The sequence below is a fragment of the Macrobrachium nipponense genome, chromosome 5, assembly GCF_015104395.2.
Source record: "Macrobrachium nipponense isolate FS-2020 chromosome 5, ASM1510439v2, whole genome shotgun sequence".
In the NCBI taxonomy this organism is placed as follows: domain Eukaryota; kingdom Metazoa; phylum Arthropoda; class Malacostraca; order Decapoda; family Palaemonidae; genus Macrobrachium; species Macrobrachium nipponense.
This window is the reverse complement of record NC_061107.1, coordinates 86,090,035-86,112,051: the sequence shown is the minus strand read 5'-3', so window position 1 is coordinate 86,112,051 and position 22,017 is coordinate 86,090,035. Positions and strand designations below refer to the sequence as shown.

General features: G+C 40.0%; 1 protein-coding gene across 2 annotated transcripts in view; it reads left to right on the top strand.

Annotated features, from left to right (window-relative positions):
- The window catches only part of LOC135215111 (uncharacterized), a 21,823-nt gene extending 41 nt beyond the window's left edge, over positions 1-21,782 (top strand). The window contains exons 1-5 of one of the 2 annotated variants that reach the window (XM_064249571.1): positions 1-156; positions 19,613-19,783; positions 20,039-20,529; positions 20,816-20,975; positions 21,478-21,782. The exon at positions 1-156 is cut by the window's left edge and continues 41 nt beyond it. In XM_064249571.1, coding sequence (XP_064105641.1) covers positions 19,732-19,783; positions 20,039-20,529; positions 20,816-20,938 — 666 coding nt within the window. In that variant the 5' untranslated portion in view covers positions 1-156; positions 19,613-19,731 and the 3' untranslated portion in view covers positions 20,939-20,975; positions 21,478-21,782. Of the gene's footprint in view, positions 157-19,612; positions 19,784-20,038; positions 20,530-20,815; positions 20,976-21,465 lie in introns of both variants that reach the window. The other variant, XM_064249570.1, reaches the window with a different exon arrangement.
- Positions 21,783-22,017: the final 235 nt, after the last annotated feature.

Genomic DNA, 22,017 nt, shown 5'->3' with positions numbered 1-22,017 from the left:
TTTGTAAGGAGTTATCTTTTGTCTGTTATTGAAAGAACATTTCAAGAGTGTAACATCCACCAGTGAAGCATCAAATAAGCCTCAAAAGATGTGCTGAAGTTTTTAAGACAACTTGTGCCCGCAAGGGGCATTTGCCCCCTACCCCCAAAAAATAAGGTAGGCGTATGTTTATGTAAAATGTGTTTTCGACGGAGAAGTTATGAAATTTAAAATATAGTATTTCGCAAAATTCATGGCAAATGTAAACATTGGAGCTATCACAGCCACTAAGTAAAATACGCGAAGAAATAAGACCATTCATACATTTAGGATAACGACTAATATTTTCGTATTTGTGAAACCACTGTTTTCTCAGGTTAAAAGCTGCAAACGCATTCATTCGCATAATGCAAATGCATTTTACGCGTTTTTTGCTTTCATAAAAGTGTAGTGCATTGATAAGTTTAGATGAAAAGAGAACATGGGAATCTCGAAGGTATTTCCGGTTGTGGATTTTAAGAAATTACGTCATCACTGTCTCGTTACTCACTGGTTATCGACTAGACCGAGGTGAACTGAAGTTATGATAATTGATGGATAAAACTGTGTAATATGTAAACATTCATAAATGTAAACCGTTATTCGTAAGGATCTTTGTAATGTATCCTTTCAGCTGATTTGTGGCCAGCAACCTGTTTTCAAACTTATAAAAGTGGAATACATTCAAATAGTTGCCATTAGCCATCAGAAATATCCTGTTAATTTATTATCTTATATCCGGTTGTCTGATTAACTTACAGCTTCTTTTATCGCATTCGGGCAGTGTTAGTTTTGCTTCTTAAAGATTTTTTCATGCATTATCTGATATGAATGATACAGAATGATTATGATTCAATAATTTTCAATGTTATGACAGTGAACACTGCAGTTACAGGTTCATGAATCATGGTTGCTACTAGAATTTGAAACCATTTATTTTAATGCTTCCGCTCTGCTCATTTTTATCACATGGTATCATTCCAAGTTGAATGTAAAATAGTTTTCTCTAATTGGAAATTCCATAATTTGATTATTCTATCGGGACACCATATGAAAACATTTAAAAGCAGCAGCGTGTGTGTGTCATTGTACTCTGAGCAACAAATTACAGTTATGTCCAGTGTTAGTTCCCCGTTGGTTTACAATGAATATGCATGCAACAGGGATTCACTACGTGTTGTAACCTGGGGGAAATCAGTAGCGAGATCTCTCTCTCTCTCTCTCTCTCTCGCCAGGTCCATGCTATGCCAGGTCAGTACTATCTGATGTCTAGGACAGTCCCTTGCGACGCTCCTGATTGGATGTTGATAAGCCAATCACAGGACTGGAAACGCTCAGTCTCTCGACAGAGTTCACATAGGCAGGATGTATGTCCCACCTCTCCTGAGGGATACTTTTTAAAGACGTATCCCTCAGGAGAGGTGGAACATACATCCTGCCTATGTGAATTCTGTCGAGAGACTGAGAATTTCCAGCCCTGTGATTGGCTTATCAACATCCAATCAGGAGCGTCGTAAGGGACTGGCCTAGACTTCAGATGCACGGATGATGAAGCCTGCCAAAGCTTCACCTTTGCCAAAAATTGTCACGGAACCTCAAACAATGAGGGAAGCCCTTTCCTGTCTCTAAGATAGGAAGCTCCATTTTATTTCGTGCATCTGGCTCGTGTGTATCTGTAGCAATACCTCTACTTTGTATATTCCATGTATATGGCCCTGAGCTGAAATAAAGAATTTTATTATTATTATTATTATTTGAAGGTAGGAGACCCTCTCTCAAACAAGTTTTGTTAAAGAGGATGGCAGCATCAGTGGAATTGATTATATATATGGTCTTTTCAATTCTTCTTATTATTCTCTTCTCATCAGGGCTGATATTCGCTAATAGCTGGCCGATGTTCATATTCTGGTTAAGAAAATGTCTTATGAAAATACTAATTTATTGATAAGACAACAGAAGTTTTCAAGGAAAGGTGAGCGTGAACTGATTGGAATGGGGTCATTCGGCGGTATTAATTGTGTCCCAGGTGCTCTGTCTGGTGAGCGCAGCGTTTTCATTGGCTGAACAGAGGATTAAGTCCCTGAGTCAAGCCGTCTTGCAGAGGTGGAAGCTCACACTGCTCTTTGCGCGCAGATGCTGGAGACTGGGAGTGTAGTATTGGGAAGGTCATTGCCGGTAGATAGGGGCACCTGATTGGTCCGTTCGATCGGCTCTTTGGTGCTGGCGGGCAGCGCCCTACGCGCCACCGCCGAGAGGAGTGAAGTCTCTTGAGTGGTGTTGAGGCTGGGTCTCTCCTTCCCGATGTGTAGGGCCTCCAAGAGGCGGAGGCGACGGTGGTCTGCCGCCTTATCAATAATTCCGATATTAGGAATAATGTCCTTTCGAGTTATCCTGGTATTGTGGGCGTTTTTAGCATGATTATGGATGGCGCCTTCCTGGGCGTGGCAGGATATCCTCTTCGAAAATCGCATAGTTGTCATACCAATTATTAGCCAAATTCCCGCTCCTACATACCAGCTTGCGAAGAAATTGAATGCTATTTTGACTCCTTATATTCCAGATGATCACAGTTTGAAGTCCTCTGCCAAGTTTATAGAAGCCCTGAAAACGACACCCCCCGGAGGAGTTATTGCATCGATGGGCGTGGAGTCCCTCTTCACGAACGTCCCCGTGGATGAAACAATCCAGATAATTCTGGATCATGTATATAGAGACGACTCCACGTCCCCATTAAACATCCCTGAGCATGCCCTCCGGAAACTCCTTGAGATATGTACAAAAAAGGCCCCTTTCTCCACCCACAGAGGCCATATGTACACACAGAAAAACGATGTAGCGATGGGTTCTCCCCTCAGAGTACTTTTCGCAAACTCCTACATGGGTGCTGTGGAACGTCGGGTATTCACCAACATCGAGAAGCCGTCTATGTATTAGGGCTTGTGCCTTGTATGATAAGGCGCCCTATGAGGTAATGTTAGACTTGCGATAATCTTACGCTAAGTCGGTTGGTATTGCACTTCCATCTTCAATGGAGTGTCTTGGGGTTTGTAGATCACTTACGAAGTCGGGATTATCTTCTTGTTTATGACAATGATGTGTTAAACTCATGGTGAGGAGGTTCTTGTAGAAAACACGAAGTATAAAAATATATGTATTCTTCTGAAGTTTTACATGCTTAAGATCAGATATGATTGTACAAGTCTTCTAATAACGATAGCTTGATCGCTTCTGCCAATGATGATGGCTAATCCTATTCCTCTACATGATAAAGCTTAGGTAAAGAGGTACAGGTCTTCTAATGACGATAGCTAACTCTGTTCTGCCCGTCTACCATCTCTGTTACAAGTTATGAAGGAACAGACAGTAGTTCGAACATATGAACATACATACAAATGACATAGTTTCATACGAACACACAATCAAATGAGACACGCTACAGATCACGTAGGCCGTTTGAATTATAGGTCGGGGTAGTTGTCTCAAGCAGGGAGCTTGGACTAATGTTTATAAACAATTGAATGACTACAGGTGACGGCATGTTATCTTAGCCTACATACTTATTGTATACGTCATCTTTAGCGTCTCTAGTCTGATCACATTCCTGCAAGCAATATTTTATATATATGGACTAACATTCCATATTTTTTATTATGTAAACACTTACATTAGCTCGGTCAGCTACCAAACCACTACTGAATATTACTCAAACTTGACTTGCACTGACTTATAGGAGTGTGATACAGACACTATGTGAATATATATAAGTAAAAATTCATGGTGTACATGAATTGATTCAAGTAATAAAATATAAAACAATGATATTGGTAAATAATAGTGATCACGTGATATATAATGATACAGTTTTTTCACTTCATTTCATTAAGATACATATGTTACAGAATACTAATGTACTCTGACAATTGCATAGAATGAAGATTAACATGATAAAAAATCATATTTTTAACTGATAAAAAATTTCATATATGAATTGATAAAATTATTAATGTTATGCGATTGATTCGTTGATTTTTATGCTAAATGTTATATATCAATGATTCATTAATTCATATACTAACTCATAAATAACTGCAGATATTGGTAAGATAAAAGGTAACAGATTGATTATAGGCTACCTGATTTGTTTATACATATGTATATGGATTCATATAATTATGATTAATATATGTGCACTTTAAATAGATTCCTATTGCGTACACGCAAAGATATATTTAGATTCTGTTATTTATGATCAATTATATATAGGATACATGACCGAAGTTATACTACTTCACTTTTAACTAGCTTTCGAACAACTTTTCGTCCATTACACAGTTCCAGACAACCACCTATAGCCAAATGAAACGGCCTATTTCACAGGGTTAAAACAAGGGGAAAATTTGCCTGGGCGGGTCCAATGTTCTATTTTGCGCTCATACTTATTCTCTGCATCCTAAGCTACACGATTACGTTTGCGATGAATAAAAAAACATCCCCAGCACGAGTCCTTCGCCAGCAAAGTAGAGTTGAATATCCTGCTTCGGGTCGTAATTGTCGAAGTAGTCCCTTTTTGTAGTCGATTCCGACAGCCGCCGGAGCGTTCCGCATTAAAACGAGATTAACGACGAGATACAGTGTCGGTCGAAGAAGTCCATGATGGTGCTTATTCCTTTCACATTGTAGGCGGTTGTTACTCGACTGCCGTCGTCCGCAGCGACGAACGATTTTTTGAAGTTGCGATGTGAAACTCTCGTACTGCAGGATACTGTAACAGGTTCCATTAATCAGCCTGCAAGTGAAATTATATTGTCACAAGGGCAGAGTAAATTCAGAACATCCAAATACAGGGGAGGGGAGAGAGCCATTTAGACCAGACTTAACCCACATGAATTCGCTGATATTTTGGAATTCAAAAGAGTCCGCTGTACAAACTTTTTATCCATGGGCATTAACAATGAGTGAACCTATCCAGGTCTATGATGACTTGTAAAAATATCCATAATTATAAAAAATAAATAGATATCATTACGAATCTCAAAGAAAATTCGATATTACTGGTAGTAAGTTACTAGACAAAGAAGTGGAAAATGGAGCTATTTGTAAGATTGCCAGGCAACATAAGAGTCAAAGAGAATATTAATCATGATTCTGTATTTCTCTATGCTAACTGAAATTAAGTTGTGATAAAATCTGATCCTATGTGCCCTAACAAAAGTTTCATATTCAATTTTCTCGCGCACATCCTCTGAGGTTAACTTTTAAAACTTTATTAATAGGTAGGAGATGCAACGAAAAAACCCACTATGTAACTAATTTCTAAATAAACTTTGGGTTTTTCAAGAAAATGTGACATTTTCCCATGAATGTTTTACTTGAATTGTAATAGGCTAATGTTGCAAGTAAATAATTCATATACATATCTTGATACTTCTAAATGTCTATGAGGTTCAGAAAAAATTAATTCATTTTGTTGTTATAGAAATTCTATTTGCTTATTTTGTTATTAATTTTAAAATGATTGCAACTCTTTAACTAAGGTTGCATTGCGCATACGGATAGACACGTCTGCCTTGCCCATGAGAAGTTCGGGCTAAGCATTCCTTTCTCCAGTCAATCTGCTTTGCAAGCGCGAGATGAAGCCTGTGCAAAGCAGATATTTGAGGTTAAAAAAAGGAATCAATGCTGATACGGCAAACGCGGACAGACCTTCTAGAACTGGATGACGTCGTTCACCAGCTTAAGAGTTACGTTACTTGCTGTAAGAGATACGACTTTAGGATAAATATTTTTTTTTTTTTTTTTTAATACTCGACCCACATGAGAAGAATGTCTGAAAAAAAAAAACAGTACCAAAATTGAACAATATATTAGTTTCATGTTGGAAATCTGCATAATTGTAATTATGTTAAATTAAATATTCCTTATTCAAACTAATGAAAAAAGGTTTCCATACAAATTCTATATATATTATTAGCCCTGTATAAGATTCATATAGGATTATTCCATAGATAACATTTTCACTTCTAGACTTCCTGACTTTAAAAATCTCTTTTATTTTATTTTTATTTATTTATTTGTTTGATTATTATTATTATTTTTTTTTTTTTTTCATTGACTACGAATATAAATCACCGGGACAGACAATATGTCAGTAGGTTTTGATATGCGTTTGAACTTTTAGCTTATTTGTCATTACTAAAGCGTTAAGTTAGAGTTCAAATCTTTACGCATATATATTTGGATATTTTAATTAACCCATGGTTACGTTTTGCTTATTGATTTTATCGTGATTCCTTTTTTTATTATAATTTGTAACCCTTCCGACTTCTTACGGAGTGTATTATATTTGACTCCACTTGTATCCACCTATATTTATTTTATATTTATTTATTTATATATATATATATTTGATAAATTAATGGTTGGCTTGAATATGTGGAAAGTGTTCTAGCGGCGTACCGTATAAGGCTACTTGCGGCATCAATTCTATAGATTCAAGATATAAATGATAAAGGTATTTAAAACCGCGAGAACCGCTATAATCCAGTTCGGATCCAATATCACGAGTTGTAACTCGTAAGACATTGACACTTCCTATTTAATTATCCGTTATTCTACCAAACCGATTGACTCTGGGTGATAAAATATATTATTGGTTTTCTTAATGGATAGGAATTCACACAACGCGTTATGGAGATTATTATTGATTTACACCACCCGAGTCACATTATCATGTGTTGAAGTCCATGTTTACTGATTTAGCACTCATAAATATTCCTAACGCACTCAAATTGCGGTGTTTGTTTTTAGTGCTATTACTTCTATATAACGTGTCAAGGAACTATTAACACTAAGAAGTGTTTATCCCTCTGTCAGGACTCTAATTCTTGTTAATAATTCTACGTATATTCTTTCAAGGATTGATTTGGCACAGGATAGGCCCTTAACTGACAGGTGTCTTAGTGTGTCCCTTGTTTTCATGACACGTGTTACAATCAGTTATGTGCTTTTTATATCTGTAAGCATTGTAAGGCCAGTAAAACAGTGATTTGGCTTTCTCGTGACATAGTAGGGAAACCTGGATGACGGAATGCAACCAGTTTATGACGATTGGTATTAAAGAGATTATTACTACTACCTGGTCGTTAGTCATCTGCTGTGTTCTTCGGGTTTTCCTCGTCACGGACCTACATATAATATTACATTTGAATTACATTATTCTGATACACATACTTAAATATACTTTTGGTTTAGGGTTTCTGCTCTAAGTGTTTATTGTTTTTGCTTAGCCGCTGACCCTGTTTCCGTTCGAAGTGTTTATTGTTTGGGTTAGGTCTGTTGACTCTTGCCTTGTTCAGTTTGTAACAGTTCGGCGCTCCGACCCAGATTTTCAATGCTCGCGATCTCTTGGGTTAAGGAATTTTCTTGTTTAGATACGGTTTTAACAATAGGCACGGATGTTTCTATATCTTTTAGTCTAATTAATGGTTCTTTGCGGTATGGTGCGGGATTGCGGGATAATGCGTCAGCTATGATATTTGCGTTTCCCAGGTAGATATCTTATCTTGGCTCCAAAGACCTGAATGATCATTTGTCAACCGAGTTCCTTTTGGACTGTGATTAAAGCCTTTGAAAAACTCGGTAAAGGACTTATGTTCAGTAAGGACTTTATCAGGATAGCCATAGATTATGAACTTAAGATGTACTAGTGAGTTAAAGATACCTAGCCCTTCCTTGCCTATTACTGCATATTTACTTTCAGAGGGCTTTAGTTTACGTGAATAAAAAGCTATAGGAAAGAACTGCTTATCATATACTGAAGTAGTACCCATCTTACCCCTTGGTCTGAGGCGTCTGTTGCAATAAAAAAAAATTTCCTTATTTAAATCAGGGATTTTTAAGTTAGGTGAGCTGCATTATTCCGCTTGTTTTAAGATATCCAAACGCCTGTTGATGCTTTTTAGACCATTAAATAAATCTACGCTTCTTCTTCGTAAGATCTGTTAAAGGAGCTGTCATGATTGAAGAGTTACATATTTACATACGATTGTAATACCCACCAACTACAGCGCAAACGTGCTGTATCCCCCCTTTTACGTTAATAGGTTACCGGAAAGTTATGAATAGCCGACAACTACCATGGACTACTTTAAGACCTTGACCAGACACATAAAAACCTAGATAAACATGTTCAGTTTTTAAAACTCACATTTAGATATTTTACTCTGAGATTATTTGTCTTTGTCTCTGTAGCACTAGCTCTAGTTTATGTGAATGTACTTCAAAGGTATTAGAAAAGATTACAAGATCATCCATATAGGCATGTAGGTTATCCCCTAAAAGTCTCCAAACACTGTATTGTAATTGGGGGTTGCAACGTAAGCCGGAGGCATACGTAAAAATTGATAATGTCCCCTGAGTGTGCTGAAAAACGGTGTATGAGGTACAATCACTTAGGTAATGGTATCTGGTAAAGCATTTAAGTAAGTCCAAGTTGGTGAAAAAAAATTTATTCTAACCTAACAGAGATAAGATGTCGTCGGTACATGGCACTGGAAACTATCGGGAGTCGTTTCCTTGTTTAAGCGACAGAAATCTACGCAGATACCCAAGTCCGATCTTTTATGGCATGACGTTTGAGGGAAAAATTATATGGGCTATTGATTTCCTAATGACTCCTATTACTAACATTTTTCAACTTCGTCATTTATCTCTATTTTGAAATTTCATTGAGAGTCTACACGAAGGTACGTGTATAGCTTTATGTTTGTCCTTGGGGGGGGTAGACCGTTTATTTTGTGTTTAAATTACATCCGTTTTTTTTTTCCCAGAGATCACTCGCTAGTGTAGAAACTTCCTGGTATTCAGATAAAAGATAAAAAAAAGTTTCTGCTGAATCATCTCTGCGTGAATGACTTTACTGATATTACTTTAGATAGAATATAAGAGAGATTCATCCACGACTGATTGGGCGGGATTAAAAATTAGCAACAATAAAAAAAAATGCGATATTTATATGTATAGGTTTTGTGGATTACTATATTAACTTGTTGCTGCGAGTCAACTGTGTCTAGGGCTTTGTTCGCGGAAATCGTTATATTTCAGAGTGTCGGGAAGGATTAAAATTTCATTTCCCAGCAAAGTCTTTTTACACGCACTAAGACATTCGAGGGTGCATGCTTCTCGAGATTTTGCGTGCAAATTGCGACAGCGGTTGTGGGAGAATTCTGTTGGGTCATTTGAACAATGTTACGATTTATGAGACAAATGATTTGTTCTTTTATATAAGTTATTATTTGATTAACTGTCTCATTTTTGTTCAAAACGGATTATATGTTTGAAGGTTTATAGGATTTTCCTTTGATAAAACACGCCTTATTTTGCAGGATAATGATAATATTTTGTATACCCCTAGATGAATCTTACAATTACACTAGATACAGATCAATGTTTTTTATAACTATAGAGGTATCTGTAAACGCTCGCTTATCCGGACTTCTCATTAGGGAAGTTCGAACAACAGACGGTGAGTCCGTAAATACAGGATATTACGTGTACTAAAGGAATAAACAAGATATTCTAATTTTTACGGCGGTACAGTCGGGCTTTATCCACCACTACTTATAATAACTTACGTATTAAAAAAAAAAAAAAACGAAAACCTGCTCTGATTACTTTATACGGTCGTGTGTTTCATAGGAAAAATCCTTTTTAATTAAAAAAGATATCGGTATGTATGATCCAACATCGCTTTTCCCCACTCTGCTAGAGTCGCTTATTGTGTGGAATTTGCTTTGCTTTGAAAACTTCGGCAGTTTTGACTGACCTTGACCGCTTGACTAGGTGACAGTCACCGAGTTTGCTTGTTTGATTCTGAACGGGCTACTGTTTCTATTTCTTTTTGTAATAATTAGGATCCTTCTCTTTATTACCATCGGCAACGTATTGTGTTTTTTTTAGCATTATGTTGCTGGTTACGTATAAAGCAATGAATGACGAACTATTAGGAACTGAGCGATTACTAATAAGACAAGTTATCACTACTGCATTCCATATTTAAATGTTTGTACTTCATTCTTTGCTAAAATTTGAAATAGTGAGGGATCCTGGTCAGCGCATTTAGCCTGATGAAAGTTTTTTACAGACGTGTTATTCCTTGCAATCCAGCCGTATTTTTAAAGTTAAGTTGAGTCATTGAGGTTCGATTTTTTATATAACTCAAAAAACTCAAGGCTAAAACTGCGATCGGGACTTGCAAAGGAGCATTTATTGTCATGACCCGAAATAGTGTTACCTCTAATTTATCTAGATTTGTACGGGTGTTCCACTTGTTTTAGTGTGTTTTCTAATCACTACGGTGCCTAACGACCCTATCCATGCATCTGTATAAATACAGACGTCCACTGCGTAAACGCATATTCACTGTTTAATTTGATTTGTTACGTAAGGGATTAATAATCACCCAAAATGATAAAGTTAACATAGTATATGATTATGATATTTCAGTAGAACTTCTGGAAACAGACACTCAAAGATAAAAACTCGCAGTAGCGAAATCTCAATGATGTAGATAATTTCTGTAAAAAAGTAAGATTAAGAATGTCTCGTAACTTCAGCCACAGGAATAACGAAATTCGACCTGCAAAGGAAACACTCAAAGTTACTCCAATGAATAAAAAATTGTACTTAGCTTGCTTTTGTGGGAAGTCACGGTGTTCCGATTAACGACACACGGCCTCCTTGGTCCTCCTTCTCTATTTAGCGGATGACCTGGTTTGGCTTCAGTTTCCCCCGTGCGCGTTGTTTCGATGATTCGAGCCCTTGAAAGATCCGATGCTGCAGACGCGTTCGGTTTGTTTCTTGGAGTGCCAGAACGCTCACTAACGATGTTTTCTTGAATGATTCTAATGAGAGACGAAGCTTGCGTTGTCGTAGGAAAAAAGGACATGTCGGTTTTGTTTCTTGAAGTTATTCACTAACAATGATACTAAGTTGCTTGAAGAATCTCTTGCTTTCGTCGTCGTTAAAGAGTTCTTGTTGTTTTCTGAAGTCGCTCACTAAACGATGATAATAAGTTGCTTGAAGAATCTGCTGCTTTCGTCGTCGTTGAAGAGTTCTTATATGATACTTCATTATTCTGATATTTCTTCGGAGAAGTTGTAGAGTTCTTCTGGTCCACTGCCACCAATATTAGGGCTTGTGCCTTGTATGATAAGGCGCCCTATGAGGTAATGTTAGACTTGCGTAATCTTACGCTAAGTCGGTTTGTATTGCACTTCCATCTTCAATAGAGTGTCTTGGGGTTTGTAGATCACTTACGAAGTCGGGATTATCTTCTTGTTTATGACAATGATGTGTTAAACTCATGGTGAGGAGGTTCTTGTAGAAAACACGAAGTATAAAAATATATGTATTCTTCTGAAGTTTTACATGCTTAAGATCAGATATGATTGTACAAGTCTTCTAATAACGATAGCTTGATCGCTTCTGCCAATGATGATGGCTAATCCTATTCCTCTACATGATAAAGCTTAGGTAAAGAGGTACAGGTCTTCTAATGACGATAGCTAACTCTGTTCTGCCCGTCTACCATCTCTGTTACAAGTTATGAAGGAACAGACAGTAGTTCGAACATATGAACATACATACAAATGACATAGTTTCATACGAACACACAATCAAAATGAGACACGCTACAGATCACATAGGCCGTTTGAATTATAGGTCGTGGTAGTTGTCTCAAGCAGGGAGCTTGGACTAATGTTTATAAACAATTGAATGACTACAGGTGACGGCATGTTATCTTAGCCTACATACTTATTGTATACGTCATCTTTAGCGTCTCTAGTCTGATCACATTCCTGCAAGCAATCTTTTATATATATGGACTAACATTCCATATTTTTATTATGTAAACACTTACATATGTACGTCCGGTATATTGACGACACTTTCATCAGAGCCAGCGCGATGGAAGAAATAGAGCACCTGCGACAAGCCTTCCACGACCACAGCAGACACAATTTCACCATCGAGCATTGCCGTGACCGTCGCCTCCCCTTCCCTGATGTCCTCGTCGGGCAACAAGAGGAGCGCTTCATAACACAAGTGTATACAAAACCCACGAACCTGGGCATGTGCCTGAACGGCGAGAGCGAGTGTCCAGAGAGATACAAGCGTACTGCAATCAGCGCCTTCATCAGGAGAGCTCTCTCACACTGCTCTTCGTGGAAGGACACGCACACTGAATTAGAACGTGTTGCCCAAGTTTTAATTAACAACGGTATCCCAACCGGGACATCACTAAATGCATTCGCAGAAACATCGATAAATGGTATCAGCAGGAGCCTCGCCCCGCCGCCCTTGAAGATGTCACTCTCTTTTACAAGGGAGTATTTCATAAAAAATACAATGAGAACGAGCAAGCCCTTTGTACCATCATAGAAAGGAACGTCTCCCCCACGGACACTGCGAAAAAAGTGAAATTGATAATTTACTACAAGAGCAAGACCAGTGGCCTGATTATGAAAAATAATCCAGCCCCCATGGTGCAGGACCCTCTCAAGAAAACTAACGTTATCTACCAATACAAATGCCCTGTCCGGGAATGCCCTGGCGCTTACATTGGTATGACAACTATGCAATTTTCGAAGAGGATATCCTGCCACGCCCAGGAAGGCGCCATCCATAATCATGCTAAAAACGCCCACAATACCAGGATAACTCGAAAGAACATTATTCCTAATATCGGAATTATTGATAAGGCGGCAGACCATCGTCGCCTCCGCCTCTTGGAGGCCCTACACATTGGGAAGGAGAGACCCAGCCTCAACACCACTCAAGAGACTTCACTCCTCCCGATGGTGGCATTTAATGCGCCGCCCGCGAGCACCATAGAGCCGATCGAACGGACCAATCAGGTGCCCCTATCTACCGGCAATGACCTTCCCAATACTACACTCCCAGTCTCCAGCATCTGCGCGCAAAGAGCAGTGTGAGCTTCCACCTCTGCAAGACGGCTTGACTCAGGGACTTAATCCTCTGTTCAGCCAATGAAAACGCTGCGCTCACCAGACAGAGCACCTGGGACACAATAAATACTGCCGAACATCCCCATTCCAATTGGTCTTAAAACTCCAGTTGAAGTAGGACCCAAGAGTCAAAATCTCCCACTCTCGCCGTCTGTGGCAAGTGGCATAGGGCCGTTAGGCTTGCCACCTATAAGGCAAGAACCTAGGACAGAGTAATAGGTTTGGTTTGAAAGGAATTGGCATTATAAGCCAAGTGTAAGTTTGTGTGTGTGAGAGAGTGTGTATTTGTGTTTAATAAACTGGTTTAAGAGTTTTATTCACTACCTAAAGATTTCCCTGACTGTAGGACTTGACTGCTGGGTTGTCTTAGTGCTCTGAGAGCAGTAAGGGGATTCCCCAGCTGCAAGTGCTGCAGTCAGTAAACAGTTACAAATAGGCTAGACAGGGCCTGCCTCCCAACAATAAGAGATAAAAATAAAATAACATTGAATTTCAGTTTCAGGTTCTATAATTCATATTTCTACTTGAACAGTTGAATTATAACTTTGTCTGGTGCCCTAGGGCTTAAAGGGTTGGACAACCCAACCAGGCGCACTGTCTGTTTTCACTCCCCCCCCTTTTGACTTGGAAGCACCCCTAAGGATGTCGGAACTGGAACAACTGCAACAACAACAGGAACTGGAAGAGACTACCTGTATGGAAGCCATCGAAACCACTTAGGACCAAATGAAGAAAAGGATGAAGGAAGACGATGATGATGAGCAGGAATGGACTATGGTAAATTCGAAAAGGACCAAGAAACAGGCAAAAAGGACGAGCTTAAGGAAGACGCTCCAGAACAACAGAACAGCACGACTGGAAACCAAATCAAAGGACAGATTGTACGCTTCAGAGTTATGGCCAGCACCTCCACTGAAAGCTTCAGGGCTATAGCAGCCTTTCAAAATAAATACAAGAGCCTGCAATTCCAGGCGAAACCAAACAGACAAGGACAATGGACGATCTCATCCAGAGATCCAAGGACAATAAACACCCTAAGGACCACCACAGCCATCAACATCAAGGAGTTCAAAGAAGAAGAGAAAATCAAGAAGGCAGTAGTGGTAGGCTACCCACTTGAGATGCCGGAAAGTCACCTAACAAAGTCAAGCAACATAACAGCGGCAGTAAGGATGAAAAATAAGGAAGGTTACTTTCGTGGGGATCATTCCTGAGAGAATCGACCTGGGAGTTTTTGGAAGATATGGAGTCAAAACATATTACCCAGAATCTCTCAGATGGTACAATTGCCAAAATTTTGGACACCACAAAAACCAATGCCAGGTAAAGCAGGAGACTTGTGCGATCTGCAGCAAAAAGCACCCAACTGAGGAATGCATTGCAAAGCGTAAAGCAGGGGTGCCAACAACACCAAAGTGCCCAACTGCAGCAAGGCACACATCACCATGGCCTGGGGATACCCCGAAAGGCTGGCAAGAGTCAAGGCTGCCCTACCTAAAGAGGCAAGAAAGGAAAGAAGTATATCTAGAGGAAGAGCAGCCCCAAAACCTCAGCCAAGAAGACGATTTTATACCAGGGAAGAGCTGGAGAATCCAGAAAAGAAACAGGTCTCAGCAGAAGAAGAACCAGCTCCAGGTCTGCAACGAGAAGGCCCACCCCCCAACAAACGAGTCCTCAAGTTCCCAAACCAATGCCAAGATCCATCTTTATAAAGACAGTGGATCTAAGAGACAGATTAACAGACTTCTCCAACCGCATCATACAGGGAGACATCAACGCAGAAACAGTTAAAGAGTGCATTGAAGTACTATTAAAGAGCTTCCTTAGAGAAGCTTCCAAGTCCCCCTCCCCCTCTACCTCTATGCAGGAGGCAGCAACCCATGCTGCAACAAATCCCACTCCTCAAACCCCCTCACCTACACCTTCCACATCCTCCCTCAACCCTACACCTTCCACATCCTCAGACCCAGTGACCCCCACCCCTCTCAATTCATCCAACTCATCCTCATCATCATCATCATCAGTCACTGAGAACATGACAGGAGAAACAGGAATCAATTTTGCACCAAGAGACCCAAGACACTTCTCCTCAACATACCAATCATGTTGAAAATCATCAACTGGAATGCTGGCGGAATAAGGACGAAGGCAGTTACAATAATTGCAGTCTGCAAAACAGAAAATGTGGACATCATTCTACTTCAAGAAACATGCTAACAACTGGGACAAAATTCAGAATAACTGGATATAATGTCTATACAACCCCATGCATAGGCACGGACAAAGGATTAGTAATTCTCATCAAGAATACAATCCCAACAGTGAAAGCACACAACCCAATCCCCTGTGGAAACAATGTAGAAACCCTAGCAGTGAGAATCACACTGCTAAACCAGAAGATAGACATATACAGTATATATAGAAAAATACATAGAGAGGAACCAGGAGAACTACAACTCACACAGCTCTTCACACATGCAGCAGATACACCAACAATTATATCTGGGGACTTCAACGCACACCACCCTCTGCTTTCATCCCCATCAACCACAAACCAAACTGGAAAGCACATAGCATTCTCTCTAGAAGAGTTTGAAGGAGTCTTACTACTCAACTCAGGGCAACCCACACACATAAGAGGAGGCAGATTAGATTTGACTTTTGCCAAAACAACAATCAGACACCTAACAAGGTGGCAATTACACCCAACACTAGTCAGCGATCACTTTTCCACAGTAACAGAGTTGGAGATACAGCAACTACCTCCAATACCGCCACCTCCTCCGACATGGAATCAAGACCTAGCAGACTGGATTGTATTTCGTCTAGCCCTAGAAGAGTGGGCAGCGCAGTATACACCTCCAGAAGACATAGATCAGCTAGAAAAAGATCTAGTTGAGGCTATACACGATGCAGCAAACAGGGCAATGCCCATAGAGCAGGAAGAAGAGACCACACCCACAAAGACTCCTGGTACTACTGCCCAGAAGTAAGAAGACTGAAAACCTTACTAAACAGGGTAACAAAACTCTACAGGAAAAGAAGGACAACAGAAAACAGAGAACTGCTACAAGCAGTCAAAAATGATGTTCAACAGCAGCTACAAGAAATAAGAATTGAAAAGTGGATGGAATGGTGTACAAAGCTATCACAGTACACTTCTCTCTCGGAGCTATGGAAGTGGCTGAACAGAGTAGACGGAAAGAGGAGAACACCCGTAGCAACTTACCCTCCCCCACTAGAAGAAGCGGAAAGACTGGCAACATCCTTCACCAACAGAGCAAACTCAGGCAACCTCTTCCCTGAAACCAGAAGAATTCAGGATCAGCTGCACCGATCAGATGGGAGGAGATCAATGCGGCCTGCCTCAGACCAGATGATACGGACACCCCTTATACTGTAGAGGAACTGAAAGCAGTATTTAAAGTTGGCAGAGACACAGTACCAGGAGCAGACAGGATAACATACACCATGATCAACAATATGGGTCCTGCAGGAGAAACAGCCTTTCTAAAAATCCTAAACAAGACACACATTGAGCATACAAGACCACAAACCTGGCGGCAGCAAGACACACAGCCAATTCCCAAACCTAAAGATCCAGAGAACCCAAGACCTATTGCATTGGTGTCATGCATTGAAAAAACAGGAGAAAAAATTGTACTAAATAGAATGAAGTACAAGATTGGTCCACTGCACAAGCAGCTATATGCATATCAGGAAGGAGTCGGAACTACAGAGTGTATAACAGATGTTCTCAGCCACATAAATCAGAAGAAGGCTACAGTAGTCTTCATAGATTTTGAAAATGCTTTTGAATTAGCCAGTCCGGCAGCAATACTGCAATCAGTAGTAAGGAAGGGAGTCCAAGGACACCTACTAGCTTGGACAAAAAACTATGTACTGGGAAGGCAGGCCAGAGTAAAGTTCCAAGGAGTGATGTCTACATTCCACGACTTGGAAAATGGCACCCCTCAGGGAGGAATTCTGAGTCAATTTCTATTCAACACACTAATGGAGAATATAGCCTCCCTTCAGCTTCCAGAAGTCGTAGAAATCTTTATCTATGCCGATGATGTATGTGTTGTAGCAAGAGGAGCTGTTAGAATGCCTAGAATGCAAAGGGCACTCAATGACATCAGTAATAAATCAAATGAGCTAGGCCTTAAAATAAATATAAATAAAACTAAGGCCATGACAATAAAAGCCCACAGACCGCTGCAACCACTGACAATAGGAGCTGAGCCCAGAGAATGGGTAGACAGCTACATGTACTTGGGAGTTGTCATAGACCAGCAGCTAACCTTCAAGGAGGAAATCAAGTACTTGAGAGAAAGAGCAAATGCAAGACTGGCAGCCATGAGATATATATATGTCATCCCTGAAGGAGGGAGCAAATGAACATATACAAAGGAAGTACTACCTAGCCTGCACCAGAACATTGGTGGACTATGCTGCCCCCACTCTGATGAGGCTGACAGAGACTCAAAAAGAATTACTTGAGGTCATTCAAAACAATGCAATGAGACTCATGCTAGGAGCACCCACGTGGACAAGGCTGAGCAACCTCAGGCTTGAAACTAACTTGCCAAAACTAGAGGATAGGATTGCACAGCGAAATACAAGCACAATGGCCAAGATGTTCCTCTCAGAAAGAGACTCCATCTCGAGGAAAAGAGCCAGAGAGGAACTTGCTAAACATCCAGAGATTCAAAGTCCGAGTTCCTATGGTAAGGACCAAAGTGTATGGCAGAGATACTGTTGCAGCTAAGCCCAGACACAACACAGGGCACACAACATCCACCACCCTGGAAGAAGGACACTGCAACATATAAATACACAAGCCTACCAAGAGCAAAAGAAGACTGCACAAGAGAAGAGCTAACAGCTGCAGCCTATGAGGCAATCAGGAATACTGAGATCATAGGAGCACAAACATACTACTCCGATGGCACTGTAGATCCTGAGAATCAAACTACGGGAGCTGCAGTATATTCAAGAAAATTCACAGCCTGCTGGAGGACCTCCAACCACGCCTCCACTATGCAGACAGAACTAATAGCAATAATACAGGCACTGCTATACTCACTAGAAAATGAAGAAGGGCCTGTAATCATCCACACCAACTCAAAGTCCTCAATGCAACCCTTGCAACAACAGAAAAACAAAGAGAAGAAGGCACTGCTGGCTGGAATTGAAACACTGCTGCATCAGCACAGCGAAAGAGGAAGACCTGTCACCTTAAACTGGATACCCAGTCACATAGGAATTCCAGGCAACGAGAGGGCCGATGAGCGAGCCAAAAGCACAAAGCACATTGACAGAGTGCAGATACACATACAACCTGCACTGCAACAAGTCAAGAATGCGATGAAACCACTCTGCAAAGAAAACCTGCTAAAAGGCCATCATGAGTGGATAGAAAAGGACTATTGCCTCCTCCCATAGACAGGCACACACCAAGAAAACTTGCTGTGATCATCCACACACTCAGGCTAGGATACAAAGACTGCTGGGAAATCGTGGAAAACAGTGTCAGACCATGCGAGCACTGTGAAGAAGAAACACAGCAACCACTCCTTCACTACCTGCTAGAGTGCAGAGAAACAACACGGCTAAGAGGTGGAGCACAAATAGATTTAAACTCACAAGATGCTGAGCATGCAGCTGCCACAGTCACAAAAACGATCATTGAGAACTTAGAAGAGCATGCCCAGATGCTCTACAACCTACCTCCACCAAGGTAAAATAAGCTAAATTAACATCATTCACCCTCATCACATCCCCTCACTGTAAGGCTCTATCCACATCATCCGCTATCATTCTTCTAAACTTTACCTACCACTGAAATCCTTCCGCAGGGACCCAAGGGAGTAAAGGGTTGGACAACCCCACCTGCACAGTTTCTCTAATATTCGAAAGCCTTACATTTTTCAAACTTCTACTTCAATATGACATGATGGCCCTCTTTTACTGACACCATCATCCTTCCCCTGTTCACTCCTATCTCTACAACTAAAAAATACTTCCAACTTCATAAACCTAACCATGAACCTAATGAGTCTTTTCAGATCACCTACGGGCCGAACAAGGGAAAGGCCCGTGCCAACAAGAAGTGTTGGCTTAATACAACAACAACAACAACCCATTCCAATCAGCTCACGCTCACTTTTCCTTGAAAATGAACCGATGAAACGGTTGGAAACGTTGGAATTTGTTAACTCTACGGCGACCATACGCCACTTCTGTTGTCTTATCAATAAATTAGTATTTTTATAAGACATTTCCTTAACCAGAATATGAACATCGGCCAGCTATTAGCGAATATCAGCCCTGATGAGAAGAGAATAATAAGAAGAATTGAAAAGACCATATATAAAATCAATTCCACTGATGCTGCCATCCTCTATAACAAAACATATTATTATTATTATTATTATTATTATTATTATTATTATTATTATTATTATTATTATTATTATTATTATTATTATTATTATTATTATTATCTCAAGAGCATCCAAACTATTCGAAATAACTTATATTAATTCCGTTTCTTTTATTAGTTGTCAAGTGTGAAGAAGCTGTAATAAGAGACAAAAGGACAAAGAAAGTGAAAACCAAAGAAAGGCAACAGAGGAAGAAGGAAAAAACACACAGGAAAAGGAACGCAGAAAGTAACACCATGGAGAAATCTTTTTCACCTGAGCCTAACAACTTCGAGTTTGTTTTCCCAGGTAAGGAAGTTTATTATATATATATATATATATATATATATATATATATATATATATATATATATATATATATATATATGTGTGTGTGTTGTGTGTGTTGTGTGTGTGTGTGTGTGTGTACGTTTGTGTGTGTGTGCTAGGTAAATTTAAGTTTGTTTCATGCATCAGAACAATTTTCAATATTTCTACACCTGAAATCTAAAGTTACCTCTTATCTTTTAACTCGTTAGAATAATACGTTTTGGACTTTTCTAGATGACTGTATCACTAGGACTGAGGACGACTGGTGTCTGGTTGACGTAAGTTCTCCAGAATTTCCGGGGCGTGGAAGCCCTCACCCAGGCCATGGGACCCCTCCCCCAAGCCCTCCTGATTCCTGTAAGGTCACAGAAGAGGATGACCTCCTCCTAAGTTACGTCTCTGTCCTTCGGGAGGGCGACAGAGAGGAAATTCAAAACGGATGGAGCTCTGATGATAGATCTGTCGTTTTGGGATCACCTGTCATTTTTGAAGAAGCTCAGGATGACCCTACGAATCCTACAGCAGAAGTCGTAGGATTAACAAAGGATTCTACCGATACTCGGGATGACCATTTGAATCTTACAGTGGAAGTGGTAGGATTAAGAAAGGATATTATTCGTTTTAAACCAGATCACTTTGCCGAATGGGATGAAAGTTCTTTTTACGGAGAGAGAACTGTCGACAATTCTTCAGTGTTCGACAACCGTTTAGATATATACGTCACGGTAAGTGCCGCTTTTCCATTGTCCCATCGTATGTTCTAGTATCGTAATTATTGAAAGACATTTAAAACTTCACCCTGTGGTTAATTACGTAGTTCCTACGAATTCAATATTGTTTTAATGTAGCAACATCCCTCTAACGATCCATTTCAAATAAGGTATTGAAAGCCTTATCTTTCTGGTATTCTTTAATCACGCGTAGGAGGCATCGTCGGTGAAACCATGAATGAAGATCACAATCCTTTGTAAATTGTCAGTCACTGACCGCAAATCCTCTCTCCCGCCACAGGGTCGATACAAGAAAGGGAAGAAGTGCGACCTCTTGGGAAACAGGTTCAGGAAAAAGCATCGAACCAAAGAACGCGTGAACTGGACTTATCCCTTCATCCAGAGATATTTCGATCCATGCTAAGACAAAGGAAGACAAGTAGTTACCACGCTTAGACTTGGTATGTAAATTTTGAGGCAGTGACTTTTTTTTTCTTTTTTCTTTTTTTCCTGCCGAGAGCAACCTGATTTGCTGAACAGCAGCACCAGTATGGAACAAATGGGCTTATAGCTGTAGAACTTCTCAGTTCCAGATGTTCTTTATTGCTCATGCGTTGGACTGTGGAACAGTCTCCCTTAGGCCTTTGTGTGATTGATTACAACCTCAAAAGCTCAAGCGAAGATGCAACGCATTACTACCCTAAAGCAGTTCTTGCATTTTAAATTTACTTACATTTTTATCCATCTATTTATTAATTATTAACCTATTTATTTTCTAACAACTGGCCTCTTGTTTCTGTATTTCCCATTACCTCTTGTTACTTCTTTCAAATGGGCACCATATTCTTTGGAAGCTTTAATTTCAAGTCAACGGGCCTTGTAGCGGGCTTGTCTCGTATAAATAAGGTGTATCGCCTGAATAATAATAATAATAATAATACTATCTAACAGGGACACACCCAGTGTCCCTTGTTGCAGGTGCCCAAGCTGCAATGGACACCCCACCAAGTGATTCAAGAGCCGAACCGCCACTTAGAAGATGTAGGCGATTAGCTGGTTTGCTGTTAGAGAATGAAGGGACAACATGAAGAGCCAACTACCCATCTTCAAACAACAACCTATTTGTAAACAAAAACAAAGTTTTTACGTAGCCGCTTTTTGTAATAATAGTCAGATTGACAAGGAGGACCGTGCAGGCCATCGAAATCTTTCTGCTGTATATATTTTAAATAACAAAATGAAACACGCATACTACTGTGGATTTACTTTCCCAATAACACTATCCCCATGCATAACTCAACGTCCTTCAGGGAAAACACAAAGACACGCACGTGGTCAGGTCAGTAACTTCCTTGCTCATGAATTAAGGTGACCTATAGGTTTCACCCCTGTCTAAAGACGGGAAAATGACGCCGCTCTTGTGGAAACTTTAGATACTTGGTGGTCAAACGACTGAGATGAATTGCAGCAGGTAGTAGAGATGCAATACGCTAGCCATCTCAC